The 18,091-nt window shown below is 43.7% G+C and overlaps 1 protein-coding gene and 1 non-coding gene across 2 annotated transcripts in view; both read left to right on the plus strand.

Annotated features, from left to right (window-relative positions):
* The window catches only part of Cnst (consortin, connexin sorting protein), an 80,506-nt gene that overhangs the window by 28,119 nt on the left and 34,296 nt on the right, over positions 1–18,091 (plus strand). The window contains exon 2 of the mRNA XM_051147987.1: positions 4,623–5,053. Within this exon, the coding sequence (XP_051003944.1) occupies positions 4,623–5,053 (431 nt within the window). The remainder of the gene's footprint in view (positions 1–4,622; positions 5,054–18,091) is intronic.
* On the plus strand, positions 10,480–10,586 carry LOC127191257 (U6 spliceosomal RNA). The gene has a single exon (XR_007830872.1). It is a non-coding gene; the product is annotated as a U6 spliceosomal RNA (small nuclear RNA).

Below are 18,091 nucleotides of genomic sequence, written 5' to 3' on the forward strand. Positions count from 1 at the left end.
CTTAGGGAAGAGAAAAGAGTCGACAGAATCTTGAACTTGGTCAATGGGGGCGCTTCTCTGTTAGGGTGGGTGATGGGCAGGACCACTAAGTGAAGTATATTTTTTAGTTCCTTTATCCACAGAACACAATGGTTGAGAATCTGGACTTGCAAGCAACTAGTCCTAAATGCCAATTCTTTTTTTTTTTTTTTTTTCATTGTATATGAGTACTTTATCATCAGATCACATTATAGATGGTTGTGAGCCACCCTGTGGTTGCTGGGAATTGAACTCGGGACCTCTGGAAGAGCAGATGGCGCTCTTAACCACTGAGCCATCTATCCAGCCCCCTAAATGCCTATTCTAAACTGGCTGATAGGAGTCTGCTTTTTCAACAGTATAACAGGACTAGGAAGAACCATCTTGGTGATGATGAGGACTGAGTCTCTGTTGTATAAATACTTTTAGCTCGGGGTCTGCTGTGTGGCAAAGCTTCAGAAAGCTATAAAATACACTTGCCAACATGTTTGGTTTTGAAACAGGGCCTCGCGTAGCTGGGCTGTGCCCCAGGTGCTGAGCCTCCTGCCTCTTTCTCATGTTGGGTTCCAGGTGTGTACATCATCCCAGCTCCCCGAGGAGTCTTGTGTGTATGTGTTCGTGTGATCACATGTGCATGTGGAGGCCGGATCTTAGGTGTGTTTCTTATGAGCTGTGTACCTTTGTTTATGTACATACATGTACTCACTGAGCAGGCTGGATTAGCTATGTGAGCCCACGTGATCTGCCCGTTTCTGCCTCCCAGCAGTGGGAATTACAAGCGCACACCCCCACATGTGGCTTTGTTGCTTGGTTATTGTCTGGAGACAAGGTCTCACTATGAAGCCCTGGCTTGCCCTGCACTCAGAGTTCCTCCTGCCTCTGCCCCCCAACTGCTGGGATTAAAGGTATACACCACCATGCCCAGCAGCATGGCTGGCTTTTTAAATGTTGGTTCTGGGGATCAAAGCATGTCCTTGTGTTTGAAAAGCCAGCATTCTGCCCACCGAGCTATCTCCTCTGCCCTTACCAAGTGATTCCAACCATTGATTTCTAAATATCTTAGTCACCTGAGAAGGATACTCAGAGGAGACGTGTAAGTACCACCGGTACTGCATGAGAATTCTCTACTGTAAATTGATACCTCGATATTCTGCAATAAGCTTTTTCAGCAGCATAACAGTGTTGCTTATCATCAGAGCCTGGTCATTTCTAGAATGTCTAGAAAAGCTGGTTCTGAACATTCAGTAAGGTCAAGTGACCTTGAATCAACCACCAATGTGTAACACACCATGAGATGGCTTGGGAAGGAACATTTATTTAGCATTTGCTTTGTGGACCAAGTGCTCTCCTGAGTACTTTACCTGCCCAGGTACCTGAGCATCACAAATGACCTATTGCCAGCTATAGTAGCAAGCCAGAAGGCCGAGCATTAAAGTCACGAGTTCAAGGCCAGCCAAGGCTACATAGCAGACTTGCGATCTGTCGGAACAATTTGACAATATCCTTTCTCAAAAGAAAGTTCAAGGATGTTAGGAGCAGAGTGATGAGTGACTAAAGGCACTTGGTGCCAAGCCTGATGACCTGAGGCCGGTACTCACAACACACATGGTAGAAGGAGAGAGAAAACTCCTACACGTTGTCCTCTGACCTTCATATGTGTGTTTTGGCACACACAAGCCCACACAGAGATATAGGCAGTCAGGCACGTGTACACACACAGACACTAAATATGTATTTGAAAAATGCCTAGGAGCATGCAGCTTAGTAGTGGAACAGTCACGTATGGAAGTCCTGGGTTTAATCCCTGGCATCACCAAAAACAAAACAAAAAATCCACCCTTTGAGACAGGTACTCCGCAGTTCCACAGTCACACAGATGAGGAAAATGAGGAGTGCGGTTGCTAGGCAACTTGCCTAATGTTTCCCACTGCAAGGACACACTTTGAACCTAGGTGTGCCTCAGTCTTAAGCCGCTGTATTGAACTGCCTAGAATCTGAACCAGGAAGACAGTTCTGGGTCCACCTCTGCTTCTGTTCCAGGATTATGACCGTATTTGTTTTATTTCTCCATCTCAAACACAATACGAACACCTCCAGTATAGCCTGGTTTTGAAGGCCAGAGGTCAGCTATGTAAAGTGGGTGCCACAGTATGTGGTGTGTCAAGGAGACTCACCATGTGTTGGTGGCTGGGCTCCCTCAGCTGCCTTCTGATTCCTCTGTCTTAGGTTCCCTTGATGTGTGGCCTCTGGGTCTCTTACAGTTAGAAGATAAAATCCTGTACTTTAACTCTAAACACGCTGCGGTACCTCCTGGTAGTCTAAATTAGAAAGCAGCTGCAGATATTTGTAGGAGAAATAGAAGCTGGGTGGTGGTGGCGGCACACCTTTAATCTCAGCACTCGGAGGCAGAGGCAGGCAGATCTCTGAGCTTGAGGCCAGCCTAGTCTACATAATGAGTTCCAGGACATCCAGGGCTGTGTAGAGAGACCCTGTCTCAAAAAACAAACAAACAAGCAAACAAACCAGAAACGAAAACATGTTTTAAGGAAAATGATACCAGCCAGATTTAGACATTTTTATGTTTTTCTATGTAGCTCTGTACTAGTTTTGTGCACCAGGCTGGCCTTGAACTCACAGTGATCCTCCTGCCTCTGCCTTCCTGCCACCATGCCCGGCCTGACATTTTTAGGTTTTTCTAAGAATGCCTTTATGGAGCTGGGCGTGGTGGTGCATGCCTTTAATCCCAGCACTCGGGAGGCAGAGGCAGGCAGATAGGTAAGTTTGAGGCCAGCCTGGTCTTCAAAGTTAGTCTAGGACAGCCAGGGCTATACAGAGAGACCCTGTCTCAAAACAAACAAACAAAGAATGCCTTTATGTATGAATAATACATCTCAGTAGCAAAATATGTTTAAAATATATATAATATATTTTATAATTATATATAAATATAATGTTTTATAGGATTAACACTGTAGACTTTACATATGTAAATGACATATATGTGTGTATATGTGATATTTGTGTGTGTGTGTATTTTGAGATAGAATTTCATGTACCTAGGTCTGACTTCTGACTTGCTATAGAGGTGAGAAGGACATTATGTTTCTGTTTAACCTCCCTTTGCCTCCTGAGTACTGAAATGACAGGCATCTGCTACTGTGTCCATCTGTATGGTGCTGGGGCTTGAATACAGAGCTTTTTGCATTCTAGGCAAGCATTCTATCAACTGAGCCAGCCCTTATTTGTGTGTTTTAAAGACAACTGTACTTTATTTACATGCTTTTTGTTATTCTTGTAAGACTTTTTAATTTCATGTGTGAGTTGCCTGTGTAGGTGTGTACAGCATGTGCGCCTGGTACCTGCAGAAACCAGGAGAGGGCACTGCATCTCCTAGAACACAGACAGCTGTGAGCCACCATATAGGTGCCAGGAATTAAACCTGGGTCCTCTGCAAGAGTGGCAAGTGTTCTTGACCCCAGAAGCATCTCTCTAGTAGAATAAGAATTTCTACTTACCCATTTGTAGATTTTTTTTTAAAGTGCTATCACCTAAGGGAATTTTTTTTTTCTTTTAGAATTACTGGAATAATTGGTTCAGACCCAGAAATAATGCTAGGCAAGCATAAATAATCTTACTGGCATACTTTTTCCTAAAATGTACTTTTGAATGATATGATATTTAAAAATGACTGATAAAGGGCTTTTGATCTTTTATAGATTTGTTTGGCTTGTGTGTTTCGAGAACTGCCCTCTTGTATAGGCTGACCTCAGACCCCTAGGTTCAAACCAGGGTGCCTCAACCACCCAAGTCTGTGAGATCTATGGGCACTTTTGTAGGCATTTAAAATGTTAACAGTATCCTTAAAGCTCCACATTAAATAGCTTAGAGTTAATTATTACCACCCTCTCTTTTTAAATGGGTTTAAGATACTCAGTGCTTGTCTTTCTTTAGAAGGGAGAAGGTATGGTGAAACCATAGACTTTACATGCTGCTTGAATTCCCCCGATTCCCTTTCTAAAAGATAAATAAATAATACGGTTTCCAGCGTGGTTTTGTTTGTTTGTTTTGGTTTATCGAGACAGGATTTCTCTGTGTTGCCTTGGCTGTCCTGGACTCACTTTGTAGACCAAGCTGGCCTTGAACTCACAGAGATCCACCTGCCTCTGCCTCCTCCTGAGTGCTGGGATTACAAGCAAGTGTAATCCCATTACACATGGCTAGCTTCTAGTGTTTTCATTTGTAAATGTTAATGCTGTTTAGTCAAAGGAACACTTCCACCGCTGGCTGTTACTTTTCTGGCAAGTGCCCAGGGATATCGTGAGTGATTGATTTTAGCATATAACCTGCGTAGCCAGGGATTTCTTTCCTCAAGTCAGCAGCCCCGGCCTGATGGCCATTCAGAACCACCCTGAAGCCCAGTGTGCAGGCAGCCTTTACACTCTGCCTTAGCGGAGCACCCTGCGCAGGACAGCAAGAGCAGAGCTGGGGGAGATTCGGGTGATGTCACAGGTGAAGAAGAGGGAGGAGTGGAGTGGGAAACAGGAAACCATGTGTGTCTCCAGAGGTGAGAGAATGAAGTAGCCTTTATTCTTTTTGTCTTCTAGCCATGGAAGGACTCTGATGAAACCTTAAACAGTTCCACAAAAGATGCGCTAATGGATGACAGCGACACTCCTGCATACGGTCTGCAGATAGAACCACAAGATGGATGCCATCTGGAGGACAGCGTGGAAAGGAGAGTAGGAAGCTTGCCTTCTGTCTCAGATGAAAATGAAAACCAGCTTGACGGAGACAGGCCTGCGGATCTGACCGCCAGTGACAGTGCAATGGGAAGAGCCGCAGTGTTTGAGCAGGACAGTCTCAACAATAATGAAGGCTGCCTGTCCAGCTGTGAGGTAGCCCCCAGTGAGAACTCAGAAAACACTCCAAGCGAAGGCCCCAAAGTTGATCAACCTTCCTTGACACAGGACAAAAAACTACCCGGCAAAAGAAGTCCAAGAGCCAAAAAAGGCAGCCCTAAGAACATACCTCCAGGTAAGGCCTTCAAATTATCTTTACTCTGCTTTAACAAAAACAAAACAAACATTTCTACTTGCTGTTCTTCCTTCTTTGTTTTTGTTTCTTGTTTTGTTTGTTTTTCAAGACAGGGTTTCTCTGTGTAGCCCTGCCCGTCCTGGAAATTTCTTCATGGAGCAGGCTGGCCTTGAACTCACAGAGATCGGCCTGCCTCTGCCTCCCAAATCCTCGGATTAAAGGTATGCACCAACACACCTGGCCCCAAGATTTATTTTTTTATTTTATATATTTGTCTGCTCTATCTGCATGTACACCTGCATACCTGTAGAGGGCATTAGAGGGTATAGATGGTTGTGGGCCACCATGTGGGTGCTGGGAATTGAACTCAGGACCTGTGGAAGAGCAGCCAGTGCTCTTAACCGCTGAGTCATCTCTCAGCCCTTTTGCTGGTCTTCTTTTTAGTGTTGCTCTGCAGCGGCACCTGTAGGTCCTGCTGTGTGGTTCTTGCATAGGATTTGTCTCTACTGTGTCACAGTCTGTACGAATTATATCGTATTTAGCCTGTTCCATTTGTTTGTTTATTGTCTTGTGACAGGGTTTCTCTGTGTGGCCTTGGCTGTGCTACTTTCTTTGTAGACCACGCCTCAAACTCACAGAGATCTGCTTGCCTCTGCCTTCCCTAGTGTTGGGCTTACAGGGCAGGCTAGTCTGTTCCCTTTAGCGCTCGCACCATTGTCTGCTGCCCTCAGTTTTCTTTTTCAGCAGCATGGCTTTGGTTTCTGACACGTGATGGTCTGTGCTAGTACAGCTTTGTTTAGGTTCCTTCTACCTCACTCTGTAGGTGAACAGTGTTGAGTAAGGCATCTGGTTTTAATATTTCCATATTTTTGATTACAAAGTAATCCATATTTTTCTTCAGAATATAGTTTGTCAGGTAAGATGGCACCTGTGGAGTTCTGTGTCTGAATCACCAAGCACTCGTGGGAAAAGGCCACCCACTGGTGGGTTTTGTACTTGGTTTTAGTTGGTAGCTTGTTTGTCTGGGTTTTAAGACAGGGTTTCTCTGTGTATCCCTGGCTGTCCTGGAACTTGCTCTGTAAAAGCAGGCTGTCCTGGACCTCAGAGATCCACCTGCCTTTGCCTCCCAAGTGCTGGGATAAAAGGCGTGCAGCATCACACCTGGCATTTGTTTGCTTTCATTGTGGTTTTGTTTTGTCAGAAACATGCCAGCCTAGACAGTTCTGATGCACTGCTAGCTGGAAATCCTTACTAGACCACACTTTACCCAGGGCTGCAGTGTTTGCAAGAGGCCTAGTGAATTAAGTGAACACCTCCTCCTCCCTTCTGCTCTCTGGTGTTTTGGCTGATAAGAAACATAGTTTCTCCATATCCTGGTTTTCCTTTGTAGTTTGAACATTTAGAGCAAACTATAAAACCTCAAGGCTGAGACAGTGGCTCAGTCAATAAAGTCCGTGCTGCACAAACATGAGAAGCCGGCTTCCGGTCCTTGTACCCATGTAATATTGGGCTGGTCTGGAGGCCTGCGTGTACTCCAGTTTTATAAGATAAAGGAAGGGGCAAGCTGACTGTGTAGACCAGCTGATTTGGCAAGCTCCAGATATAGTAAGAGACCCTGCCTCGGTAAATACAATGGAGAATGATGAGAAAAACACCCAGCCTTAAGCCCTGGCCTGTCAACCTCTGTATGCACATACCTGCATACATAGACCTATACACACATGTGCCTACAAACATACAAGCACTCATATGGCCTGTTACTTATTCCTTATTTAATGAAGTAACTCATAATTTGGCTCCAGTGAAGATAACTCATAACTTTGTTCATGTTCCTTTGTCTTTTCCATGTTGGCTTAAAAAATTAAGGGGTGTGAATACATTCTTCATAAAAGATCTGATGGCAGACATATGATATATCCAGTGCCATATGTATTAAGCTGATTTGTTGTATAAGCTGTTCTTCAAGGCACATTGACTTCATCTCTCCTGTCTGATAGTCCTGCTGTGTTTAAGAACTGAAACCTATCTGGGAGTGGTGACTGACACCTATGATCCCAGCATTTGGGAACTGGAATTATAGAATTGCCAACCTTGGCTGCATAGTGATTTCCAAGCTAGCTGACTATAGAGCTAGCCCTCTCAAAACACAAGAAACCCCAATAAACCCCATACCAGTTAGCAGTCATTTTCCTAGAGTCATCCCACGTGTGGGCAATTACAATTATTGTTTTGTTTCCTATAGATTTGTCCTCTCTGGACATCAGTGGAGTCACATAGTAAATTTTTTGGGGGGTAGGGGCTGACTTCTTTCATGTAACAAATTTCCTGGTTCATCCAGGCAGTCATATATTTACACACCCTTTGTTTTATGGCCAACAAATGCTCCATTGCGTGGATATATAGCACATTTCTCATATGTTTGTGTGTCCATTGGTGAGCGTGTTGGTTATTATATTGTTTGGCTACTGTGAGTAATGCCTCTGTGAACGTGTTTTCATTTCTCCTATTTATCAATAGGAGATGGTTTTCCATGATAGGTAACACCATGTTCAACTGGTGAACTGTTAGCCAGTGTGGCTCAACCAGTTTATATCCCTGCTAAAATATGGGGTGAGATACCATTTCTCTCTCTCTTTACCAACATTTGTTAATGTCTGGCTTCTTTATAATAGCACGTTGTTAAGACAGATATAATTAACAAACCACAGAGTTTACCTTTTAAAGTATGGGGCACAGTAGTTTTATTATAGCCATAGACCTGTGCGGCCATTACCAGCATTGGATGCCCTGTAAAAGAAACTGTGAACCTATAAGCCAGTCACTCCCCATTCCTTCTGTTCCCCGGCCCTTGGCAATCAATGGCTCATAAATTTTGTATGACTTAACAGACAAGTTCAGATTAAGTGTCTAAAGATTGCCATAACAACATTTGGTGTTTGCTCGGCGCTAGTCGCCATGGTATCTAAGCATTAGACAAAACAGCTCAGCAGTTAGCCAGAATCAGAGGTAGAGAGCATGTGGGGACAGAGCAAAGAAGACTCTCCTGAGCAGGCACCTCATCTCTACTCCACCTCTGCCCTTCACGGTGGATCCAGCTGGTCTAAGACATGGAGGGCTGGGAGCTGGAGGAGGACGCCTATGCAGCCTGGGGTCAGGCCAACAGAGTCAGGCGAGCTCTGGTGTGAAGCTGTGCTCTGCCTGCCGCTGCCCTTGTGATCTGAGAGCAGGGACTCTGCTCCTTCCTTGTCCCTGCTTATCTACAAGGAAGCTGATACTGCACATCCTGCAGCATTGTCCTGGGGACAACAGTCCTGTGCATAAAGCAGCCAAAAAAACAAGTGCTGATGGGTTCTGCTTGCTGTGTCACACTGTTTTTCTGGGTCACATGTCTTAGAGATTTCAGAATTAAGAAATTAATCTGTGAGTCTGTCTTAGCTCTTTTCTCAGCACTTCTCTTAAATCCTGGCTTTTCTTTTCTTTCTTTCCTATTTATTTATTGGTATTACTGAGAATTGAACCTAAGACCTCATCCTAGGTTTAGAGTTAGGTAGAAGGTGCCACTGACATGTTACTGCTATCTAAAATAACAACTGGCGATGTCATAAAATGTCAACTCCCAATTGCACCTTACATGTCCGACTTTGACCGTAAGGCAGACTTTTCTAACTGGCCCCTAAGTTCCCGTGGAGTCACGTATGGATTCTGGGGATACAACCGCTGGACCTCATGCTTGTAAAACAACCGCTTTAGCTGTTAGTCTCATTCCAGCCCAAGATATAGTCATTAAGAAGGAAAAAAAGAATCCTTCCCTGATCTTCTACCAAATTTCTCTAACTTTAGAGCCTTAAAACAGCATACACTGTCTGTCATATAGTTCTGTGGGTCAGAAGTCTGCCCCTGTTCTCTGGGCTAAAGTAAGATTGTCAGTCGACTGTGTTCTTCCTAGAGACTCTAAGGTGGAGTCCGTTTCTGTCTTTCCAGCATCTAGCCCAGAGTGTGGTTCCCTTCCTCCTCCATCTTTACAGCCAGCAAAGGCTTGTGGGGTCCTCAGCCATGCTTCTTTGACTCTACTGACTACTTCTTTTTTATTTGAGAGCCCCCATGGTCCCACGGGTCCCACAAGGTAATCCAAGGCTATGCAGAGAAACCTTGTCTTGAAAAACAAAAAAAAAAAAAAAAAGAAAAGAAAAAAGAAACAGCAGAGTAGTGTGTCCAAGATTTGAGAGATAGCAAGGCCCAGATTACAAATATGTTGTGTTATAATAACTGGTTTGGACCTCCCCAACAGGCTTGAACAAGACAGTAACACAATGGGAGCCACAATGAGTATGCCAAATTGGGGCAGTAAAGAGTAGATGTGAGGGAAACGGGTAAGGGGCTTTGTCAAGTGCCTGAGTTAAGGATGCTGGGAGTCTCCACTGAGAGGATCTGAGATGCACCCTTTGTCTAGTCTCTGGGTCATGATTCAGGCCTGCTTCTAAAATGCAGCATCTGAGGCCAGCTGTGATGGCGCACACCGTTAGCCCCAGCGTACAGGAGGCAGAGGAAGGCAGATTTGAGGCCAGCCTCGTCTACAGAGTGAGTTCCAGGACAGCAGCCAGGGCTACACAGAGAAACCCTGTCTCAAAAAAACAAAAACAAAAACGTAGCGCCCAAGTGAGTTGCCAGTGCAGCTTTGCAGATTCTGTCCCCAAACTACATTCAGTCCCAGTAAATTGATGTTTAAAGAAATGGGATATCATGCATGTGAAAAAAAAAGAAATGTATATCTCCAAACTCATATTTATCTAGTAATATGTAAACATAGATAGATGTAGACAAATATATAAAGCCAAGGGAATATTTTAGATGCTTTATTTAAGGATATTTAGTTATTGACTTCAGAGGATTCAATTCATGCTAGCTTAATGGAAGGGTGTGTCCACCCAGGATATTTGTAGCTTTGGCTTCTCAGCTGTTTGGGTCATCCATTCCTCCCCCCAGTGCCACATTTATTTCTTTACTCTGTGTGTGTGTGTGTGTGTGTGTGATGCAAGAATCTGAGGATGATTTGGTTCTCCCCTCCTACTACATGAGGGGTGGTCAGGTTTGGCTGCAAGCGCCTTTACCCACTGAACTATCTTGCCAGCCCCCAGCATCCTAGACTATCCTATAACTCATGGTGTAGCCCAGATTCATGGTAGTCCTCCTAGCTCAGCTTCCAACTCCTGGGATTGAGTGTAGATGTGAACCACCAAGCCTGCTCACTTCTCGGTCCTTCAGTGCTACAGCTAAATTTTGCAGTGTTGAGGTGTTTTCTAAGGAGTCCCTTTTTATTTTTCTTTTTCTTTACTGCAAATTTTTACCACCTCATCATCCCTACAAAGAATTAAGGTCTTATCTTCATTTGTTTAAGAAGCATCGACCTTGGGTCAAAACTACACTTGGGTGCCCACTTCGGCAGCACATATACTAAAATTGGACCGATACAGAGAAGATTAGCATGGCTCCTGTGCAAGGATGACACACAAATTCGTGAAGCGTTCCATATTTTTCTAAGAGATATTGGATATTCAAGGGAGGTTGAACACTGAAAAAAAAAAAAAAAAAAACCCTACACTTGGTTACTCTGTATACCTGACTCTATTGTTCAAACACAGACACACAGATACACACACACACACACACACACACACACACAAACACATGAACATTGGAAAATACATGTGTAAAACTGAACATTTTTGGCAGTAAAAAATAAAGTACTGGGGCTGGAGAGATAGCTCAGTGGTTAAGAGCGCTGTCTGCTCTTCCAGAGATCCTGAGGTCAATTCCCAGTAACTGCATGGTGGCTCACAACCATTGATAATAAGATCTAGTGCTCTCTTCTGGCGTGCAGGCACACATGTGGGCAGAATGCAGTGTAAATAATAAGTAAATCTTTAAAATAAATAAATAAAGTACTAAGCTGGGCGATGGTGGGGCACACCTTTAATCCCAGCACTCTGGAGGTAGAGACAGGTGGATCTCTAAGTTCAAGGGCCCAGCCTGATCTACAAAGTGACTTCCAGGCCAGCAAAGGCTACACAGGGAAATCCTGTCTGAAACCAACCAACCAACCAATGAAATAATAATAAAGTACTCAGACAAGCCACAGGATGAATCGTGAAAGCATAGAAGCTACAAATATGGACTCTCCACAGTAGACAACACTCCAGATAATAAAGCCATTGGATTCTATACCTTAAGAGGTGAATTGTAAGCCATGTAAATTATATCTCAGTAAAAACTATTTTTGAAAAGAATATGGAGGTAGTTATATAGACCATGGCTCCATGAAACGGAAAGCTTCCTGCTAAAGGACAATTTGTAACAAATTTTATGTAAATTGTATAAAGTGCTGTTACATCTGTTTCTCTTCAGATTTAACTCTTGGCTTCTTGATCTTCCTTTGTGATCTGATTCTGTTGCTCCAGAGATAATCTATTGACAGGAGATTTTAGACAATTACAGGGGAAATTAGTTTAAGGAATTTTTCAGTTTTCTTTGGGTATTAATCTCGCTCTCTCTTTCCACAAACATACTATTTTTAAGTTTCCAAATTTAAAACATGTGCCTATACCTTTCTTAGAGAGAGAGAATGAATTGCTCATTAAATACCTTTTTTAGTTCACTTAGTTGTGTGCAAATGGTGACTTGTAGAGGTCAGAGGGCTGTGTGATGTCACCTCTCTCCTTCCACCTTTACATGGGCTCTGGGGATTGAACTCGGGTCTCTAGGCTTGCTCAGCAGAAGCCTTTACTTATGTCATTTTCTATTTATATACTTCCTTGTAAGGTAACTTAACTTTGAGGATCCTGTTTCCCTTTATGTATCCCAGAGAACCACAAAACTTTTTGTATTTGATAGCTGATGAATTTTGTGTTCCTGGAATAACATTGATAACATGGTAGAACTTAGCCCTTTTTGTTTGTTTTTTGAGACAGGGTTTCTGTGTGTATCAGCTCTGGCGGTCCTGGACTCACTTTGTAGACCAGGCTGGTCTCAAACTCACAGCAGTCTGCCTGTCTTTGCCTTCTGAGTACTAGGATTAAAGGCCACCACGCCCAGCTCAGGAATTTAGCCATTTTGATGATATTAACCAAGTCAGGATGCCAGAATTGAAAAGTTCTGTATTCATTTCACATGAAACTTTGGCACTTGTGTTGTTTGTGGACACGAAGTTTAAGAGCTTTTATTAATTTAAGGGTGAGGAATTTGCATAACTAACTGCATGCTTGGGCAAACCCCTTGCATATTTTCAGTTTTTAATAAGACCTGTTAGAGTGTAGAACAGCTAATCAACCATCTAAGAGGAAAATTAGAGATTCCCAACATTGGTGCTAATTGGCATGATCTACATAATTTAGAGGCTACTTCCTAGCAATATTTATGTGTACTAATTGTGCCATGAATACAGAATGAAAACAGCCTGCAGCAAGCCCTCGGAAGTGACAGAACTGGAACGAACAGCAGGGAGTACTGTGCTGGAATGGGTGCAGCTGCCGTGGGGTCACCCGCTTTGAAACCTTCAGGGTTAAGGGCATAGAGACTGGCCCACGAGTGCTCTCATTGGCATGTATTTGTTAAATCTAGCACTGATTTTGTGGAAAAAAAAATTTCAAATCCCGTGTATCTGTAAAAACTAAACATGTAATAAGCCCTGTATTTGAAAGGAAAAAAAAAATCTTTAAGTTCAAGATAAGTCTGGCTGAATGAAGGAAGGAGTATTTAATACCAAGGTCGATCTGAGCTGAGGCTCACTAGGATTTATGGAATCTTTTTTTTTTTTTTTTTTTCTTATTTTTAACAACCCATCCTCTTTAAGTGCTCAGCAAAGCTAACAAGCTAGGAAAAGGCTAGAAACTTTTGCTCAAGAAAAAAACACCCTTTGTGGCATTTACCAGGATTCTCTTAGAGGCGCATGCATTGCTGTCCAGAATCTGCAGTTTATAAGCAGAAAATGTAGCGGACAGAGGTGTGTCCTTCGAAATAGCCCTAAGTGTTGACAGTCATTTTTAAGTTGCCACCTTAAGCTGGTGTGGTGGCTCATGCCTGTAATCCCAGCACTGAGAAGAAGACAAGAGGACCACACACGAGTCCCGGACCAGCTATGACTGCATGATGAGAAGATCCTATCTCAAAGCAAACAATAGCTACCTAAAATCAAGCCTGGTGACAGTTCCAGTGCCTTCGAACACTGTACACTGTATACGTCACCTTCTTTATCCTTTACCATTAATTACTTTATTGCCATGTGTTAATAGCCTAGCCTGACCCCAGGCTAACCTCTTCACCACAGTGCTCCCTCTGCCTGGCTCCCTGGCTGTAGCCGGAGGACATGGGAGGAGACCCAGCAACACGGAGCAAGCAGCAATTATGCCATAATTACATAATTCATCCCTTTGACCCCAGGTCAGGCTGAAGGACTTTGTCTCTGTTTCAGATTTATCTTAGCCAGAATGCCGGTCCAAGGGCTGAGAATACATGAGTCGGTCTAGGCAGTGACCACAAGGCTTAAATGCAGAGCACTCTCCTCTGGCTTCTGGTAGCGGAACTTAGAATGAAGAAGCATAGGAGAAAATGGGTTTGGGATGGAAGCTACTATACAGACCTCGTGTTTATGTCTACACCTGATCTGTCTGCAAGATTTATGGCTGAGACGGACACAAAATGGTTCTGTTCATCAGTAGCAGTAATTAGATTTATAACACATGCAGTCTTCACTACTGTCAGTTTCCGAAACTCAAGTCGCCGGGCAGAATGTCTGGGTTTTAAATGCTAATTTCCTTGTTCACTCTCTTTCATGTACTCCCTTTGGGTTGCTTTCTTGTGTCCCTTAGTTTTTTGCTCATAGTTCCCTTAGGCCTTGGAGTGGATTTTGAGACTGTTAGCCTACATTCTTTGGCAGATCTGATGTTTAATCTTCCTCAGGGATGTTTCCGTCACTTGATTTCTTGCACCGTCCGTTCTACACTGTTTCTTCGTATTCTTTGGAGACTGGACATGGTGACCCCTCTGGTGGCAGTGACTCTGGGAAGCAGAGGGGTGGCACTTGTTGCTCGGGTTTGCTTGGGTTTCCTTTTCTGGGCTTTACAGCTTGGCTCTGGCTCTCAGGCTGTTTGTGGTTCTCCCTCGGCTTCCTGATCCCTTCCTGCTGGCCGCAGAGCACGGGGTCCTGGAGGAGAAAGCCCAGGGTCTCCCTTGTCAGGCCTTCTCCAAGCATTTATCCTTCCCAATAACCATGGAGTTTGCCAGCTGCATGGGCACTCTCAAAAGCCCTGCTTTCTCGGGGCTAACTACATTCTTGGTGCTTCCTCTCTGGATTCAAATGGCATTTTGTAACCCAACTAGTTGTCCTTTGACTTTCTGATCACCTGAGAATATTTTTTCAGCAGAGCCTGCCACTTTCCTGCTCTGGGAGAGTTTATAATTAGATGACAGAGACAGGCACCTGTGTCAGTCCTTCTGGTAAAGGGACATGGGAAAGTGGGGCTGCCTCTTCTGCCATTTCACTCTGAAACCCTAATTCTAGGGCTCCATCACCACTGTGTTTACTAGTCATTGCCAGCTCCTAGACAGCATCCTTCAGGTATCGTTTGTCTGTGATAATGTTTCATAATCTCGGTTTTTGCCTTTAAGTGATGAAATCACACTATTCCCGAGCCTGAAGCCAAAGAGCCGCATCTCAGCTGTGCTCGCAGATGGCAGTCACTAGAGGGGCATGCGCAGATGGCAGTCACTAGAGGGGCATGCACAGATGGCAGTCACTAGAGGGGCATACATGCTGGGTGCAGACCTAGAATTTCAAGGCAGAGGCTGCTAGAGGGTGTCACTGGGCTCTGCAGAGTGCCTCTTGACAACAGGCGGGCTGAGCCTCTGAGCTGAATGGATCAGCCATGTGCCAGGGACACAGACCTGAACAAGCCTATCTCAGTCAAGAGAAACTGCCTAATCAGTGCCCCCAAAGCTGTTGCAAATAATTTTTTTTAATCAAATAAAATCGTTTCTCAGTCTTTTGCTAAAACCAAGTATAAACGCTAAATAAAACCTTGACAGACAAATGCTGAAGTGTGGTTTCTTTTTTAGAGCCTAATAAAGTTGACAGGTGTTAAGTTAAATTAGAGCTTATGAATTTGCCTGTCATCTGCAGAATGTATAAATAGCATCACCATGTTGTTTGGTGGGTATTTTAACTGTAACTCACGTGGTTTTGCAAAGGAAGGTAAATAGAGTTTCTCGTTTCTCACTAACCATCTGGATTCATGCACAGAGAGCTTTCTTTATATTGAATGAGACTTTACAGTGAAGGGGAAATTACACATGGCAGTTCATGTTTCGATTTTCTTGCATAAGTATAAATTCATTTTTCCCAGAGAACTTTTTATGTACCACAAAGAATTTTAGTGATAATTCCAGAAACATAATTAACATTCTTTTTTTGTTTGTTTTTTTTTTAAGTAATTTATTCAGATTACATCCCGATATCCCCTCATTTGCATCTTACCATTCCCCTCTCCCTCCTTCTTTCACCCTATTCCCCTCCCCTAGACCTGTGACAGAAGAGGACCTCCTCCCCCACCATATAATCACAGCCTATCAGGTCTCATCCAGATAGCCTGCTTCCCCTTCCTCTGAGTGCCACCAGGCCTCCCCACCCAGGGGAAGTGGTCAAATAGGGGGCATGAGAGTTCATGTCAGAGTCAGTCCCTGCTCTCCACCAACTATGGAGAATGCATTGTCCATTGGCTATATAAGAATAGGGGGTCTAGGTTTACTGCATGCATTGTCCTTGGTTGGTACAGCATTTTGTGCAGGCCCCCCCTGGGCCCAGATCCACCAGCCTTGATGGTCTCCTTATATGGTTCCTAGACACTATAATTAACCTTCTTAAAGCCAAACATTTACAAAACTCAAAGGGCATCCCCGTCAAATGTAACACTATCAAAATTACCTTAAGATCCACCCGGAGAAACACTGAGCTTCCATATCACAGTGTGAGTGCTCAGGAAGCTTTTCTAATGTCATTCAGCACAACAGAAAGTGCAGGCTCCCATCATGTTAGCTTGTAAGTCTGGTTATCCCAGTGTTGCCCCACAAAACAAGCCCATCCAGTGCTGAGAAGAGATGAGATATAAAGCCATGGGAAGACGTGGAGGAAATGTGAGTGCCTGAGTAAAAGAACCTAACCTGAAAGGCAATTGCATGTTATTCTATAGTGGACACAAGTCCACTCCTGTTTAAACTAACAGTTGATAAACATTGAACTAAGTCTTTAACTACCGTACATGGTTCTTTTTATGTATTTGGTTGGCTGGTTTTTGTTTCTTGAGATAGGGTTTCTCTGTTTAGCCTTGGCTGTCCTGGACTTGCTTTGTAGACCAGGCTGGCCTCGAACTCACAGAGATCCATCTGCCTCTGCCTCCCGAGTTCTGGGCTTAAAGGCGTGGGTGGGCCACCGTGCCCTGCTTTATGTGTTTTGTTTTTATTTGTTATTCTTGTGTTTGTTTTCTGTTTTGGTTTTTTGGAGACAGGGTTTTCTCTATGTAGCCGGGGCTGTCCTAGAACTCACGCTGTAGACCAGGCTGGCCTCGAACTCACAGAAATCTACCTGCCTCTACCTCCCAAGTGCCGAGATTAAAGGTGAGTGCCACCACATCTAGCTATTTGTTATTTTTATATTTTGGGTTTTTTTTTGGGGGGGGGAAGGGTCTTTTATTTAGTGCAGAGTGGCTTTAATTTTTGCCTCTGAATAATGTTCTTAAAAGTGGGACGTGGGGCAGTCTCAGAGGTATTTTACCTGTCTTAATATTTTAAATGGCAGTGAGGGTCAGGAGCACACCTCGGTTTGTCCACCTGTCTCGGCTGCCTCATTTGGTGCTTACAGTGATCTTAGAAGGCAGTTGTTATTTCCCCTGTGCTGCAGAGAGATCAAAACAAAGCTAGGGAATCTGGTTAAGTAACTTGGAAGAAGTACAGGAAGTAAGTGTTGGGAGCAGGCTGCCCGGCTTCCAGGTTGTTCTTTCACTGATTCTTTAGCAATAAATACATACATACATACATACATACATACATACATACATCATGCGCTCTCTGTCTCTCTCTCTCTGTCTCTGTCTCTCTCTCTCTCTCTCTCTCTCCTCCTTCTCCTCCTCCTCCTCCTCCACCTGCCTCTGCCTCCTCCTCTACTGATGTTAAAGGCCTGGCCACCATGCCCAGCATAGGCAGATAGTTTTCTTTTTCCTTTTTCGTTTCTTTTTCTTTGTTTGTTTGGTTTTGTTTCATTTGTTTCTGTTTGGGGAGGCAGAGGCAGAGGCAGGCAATCTCTGTGAGTTTGAGGCCAGCCTAGTCTAAAAAACAAGTCCAGGACAGCTAAGGCTACACCGAGAAACCCTGTCTCAAAAAAACCAAAAGACAAAAGGGGGGGAAAGTGTTTATCACCACTAGCTACTTTTCTAATATGAATTCTTTGTGTCCTGTTAATGACATGGAACTGGTAAGGCCATATTTTAAGTGTTTGGTTTAAGTATTAAGTATTGATATAGTAAGAATAGCAATGTCTACTTCACATGTCCCTAAAATAAGAAAGTCCTTCTTCAATAGCATACATAACAACGATTGGTAGGGTTATTTAAGCCATCACAGAACTCTCGTGTATACTTTTGGCAGAACTACAAATAAAACCCACTATGTGGAAATGCTGTGAGACCCTTCCTGTAAGAGTTCGTTTTCCTACCTGTAAGCTTTCCCTGTTTCCTGTAGGGAACCAGAGGACACTTCTGTTAGGATTCGGGAGGGGCAGCCTTACTTACCCTTGTTCACAACAATGGCCTGTATTCACTCCTTCCTTTCTTTCTTTCTTTCTTTCTTTCTTCCTTTCTTTCTTTTCTTTTCCTGTGCAAGGAATGAGGTCCTAGGCCTCTACCATTAAGCAACTCCCACTGCTTCATATTTCTTTCTTTTAAACAACAAAAAAACCTTATTGTTTATTTTGTGTTTTGTGGAGGTCAGACATCTATGT

This window comes from Acomys russatus, chromosome 6, assembly GCF_903995435.1.
Source record: "Acomys russatus chromosome 6, mAcoRus1.1, whole genome shotgun sequence".
NCBI classification, from domain to species: domain Eukaryota; kingdom Metazoa; phylum Chordata; class Mammalia; order Rodentia; family Muridae; genus Acomys; species Acomys russatus.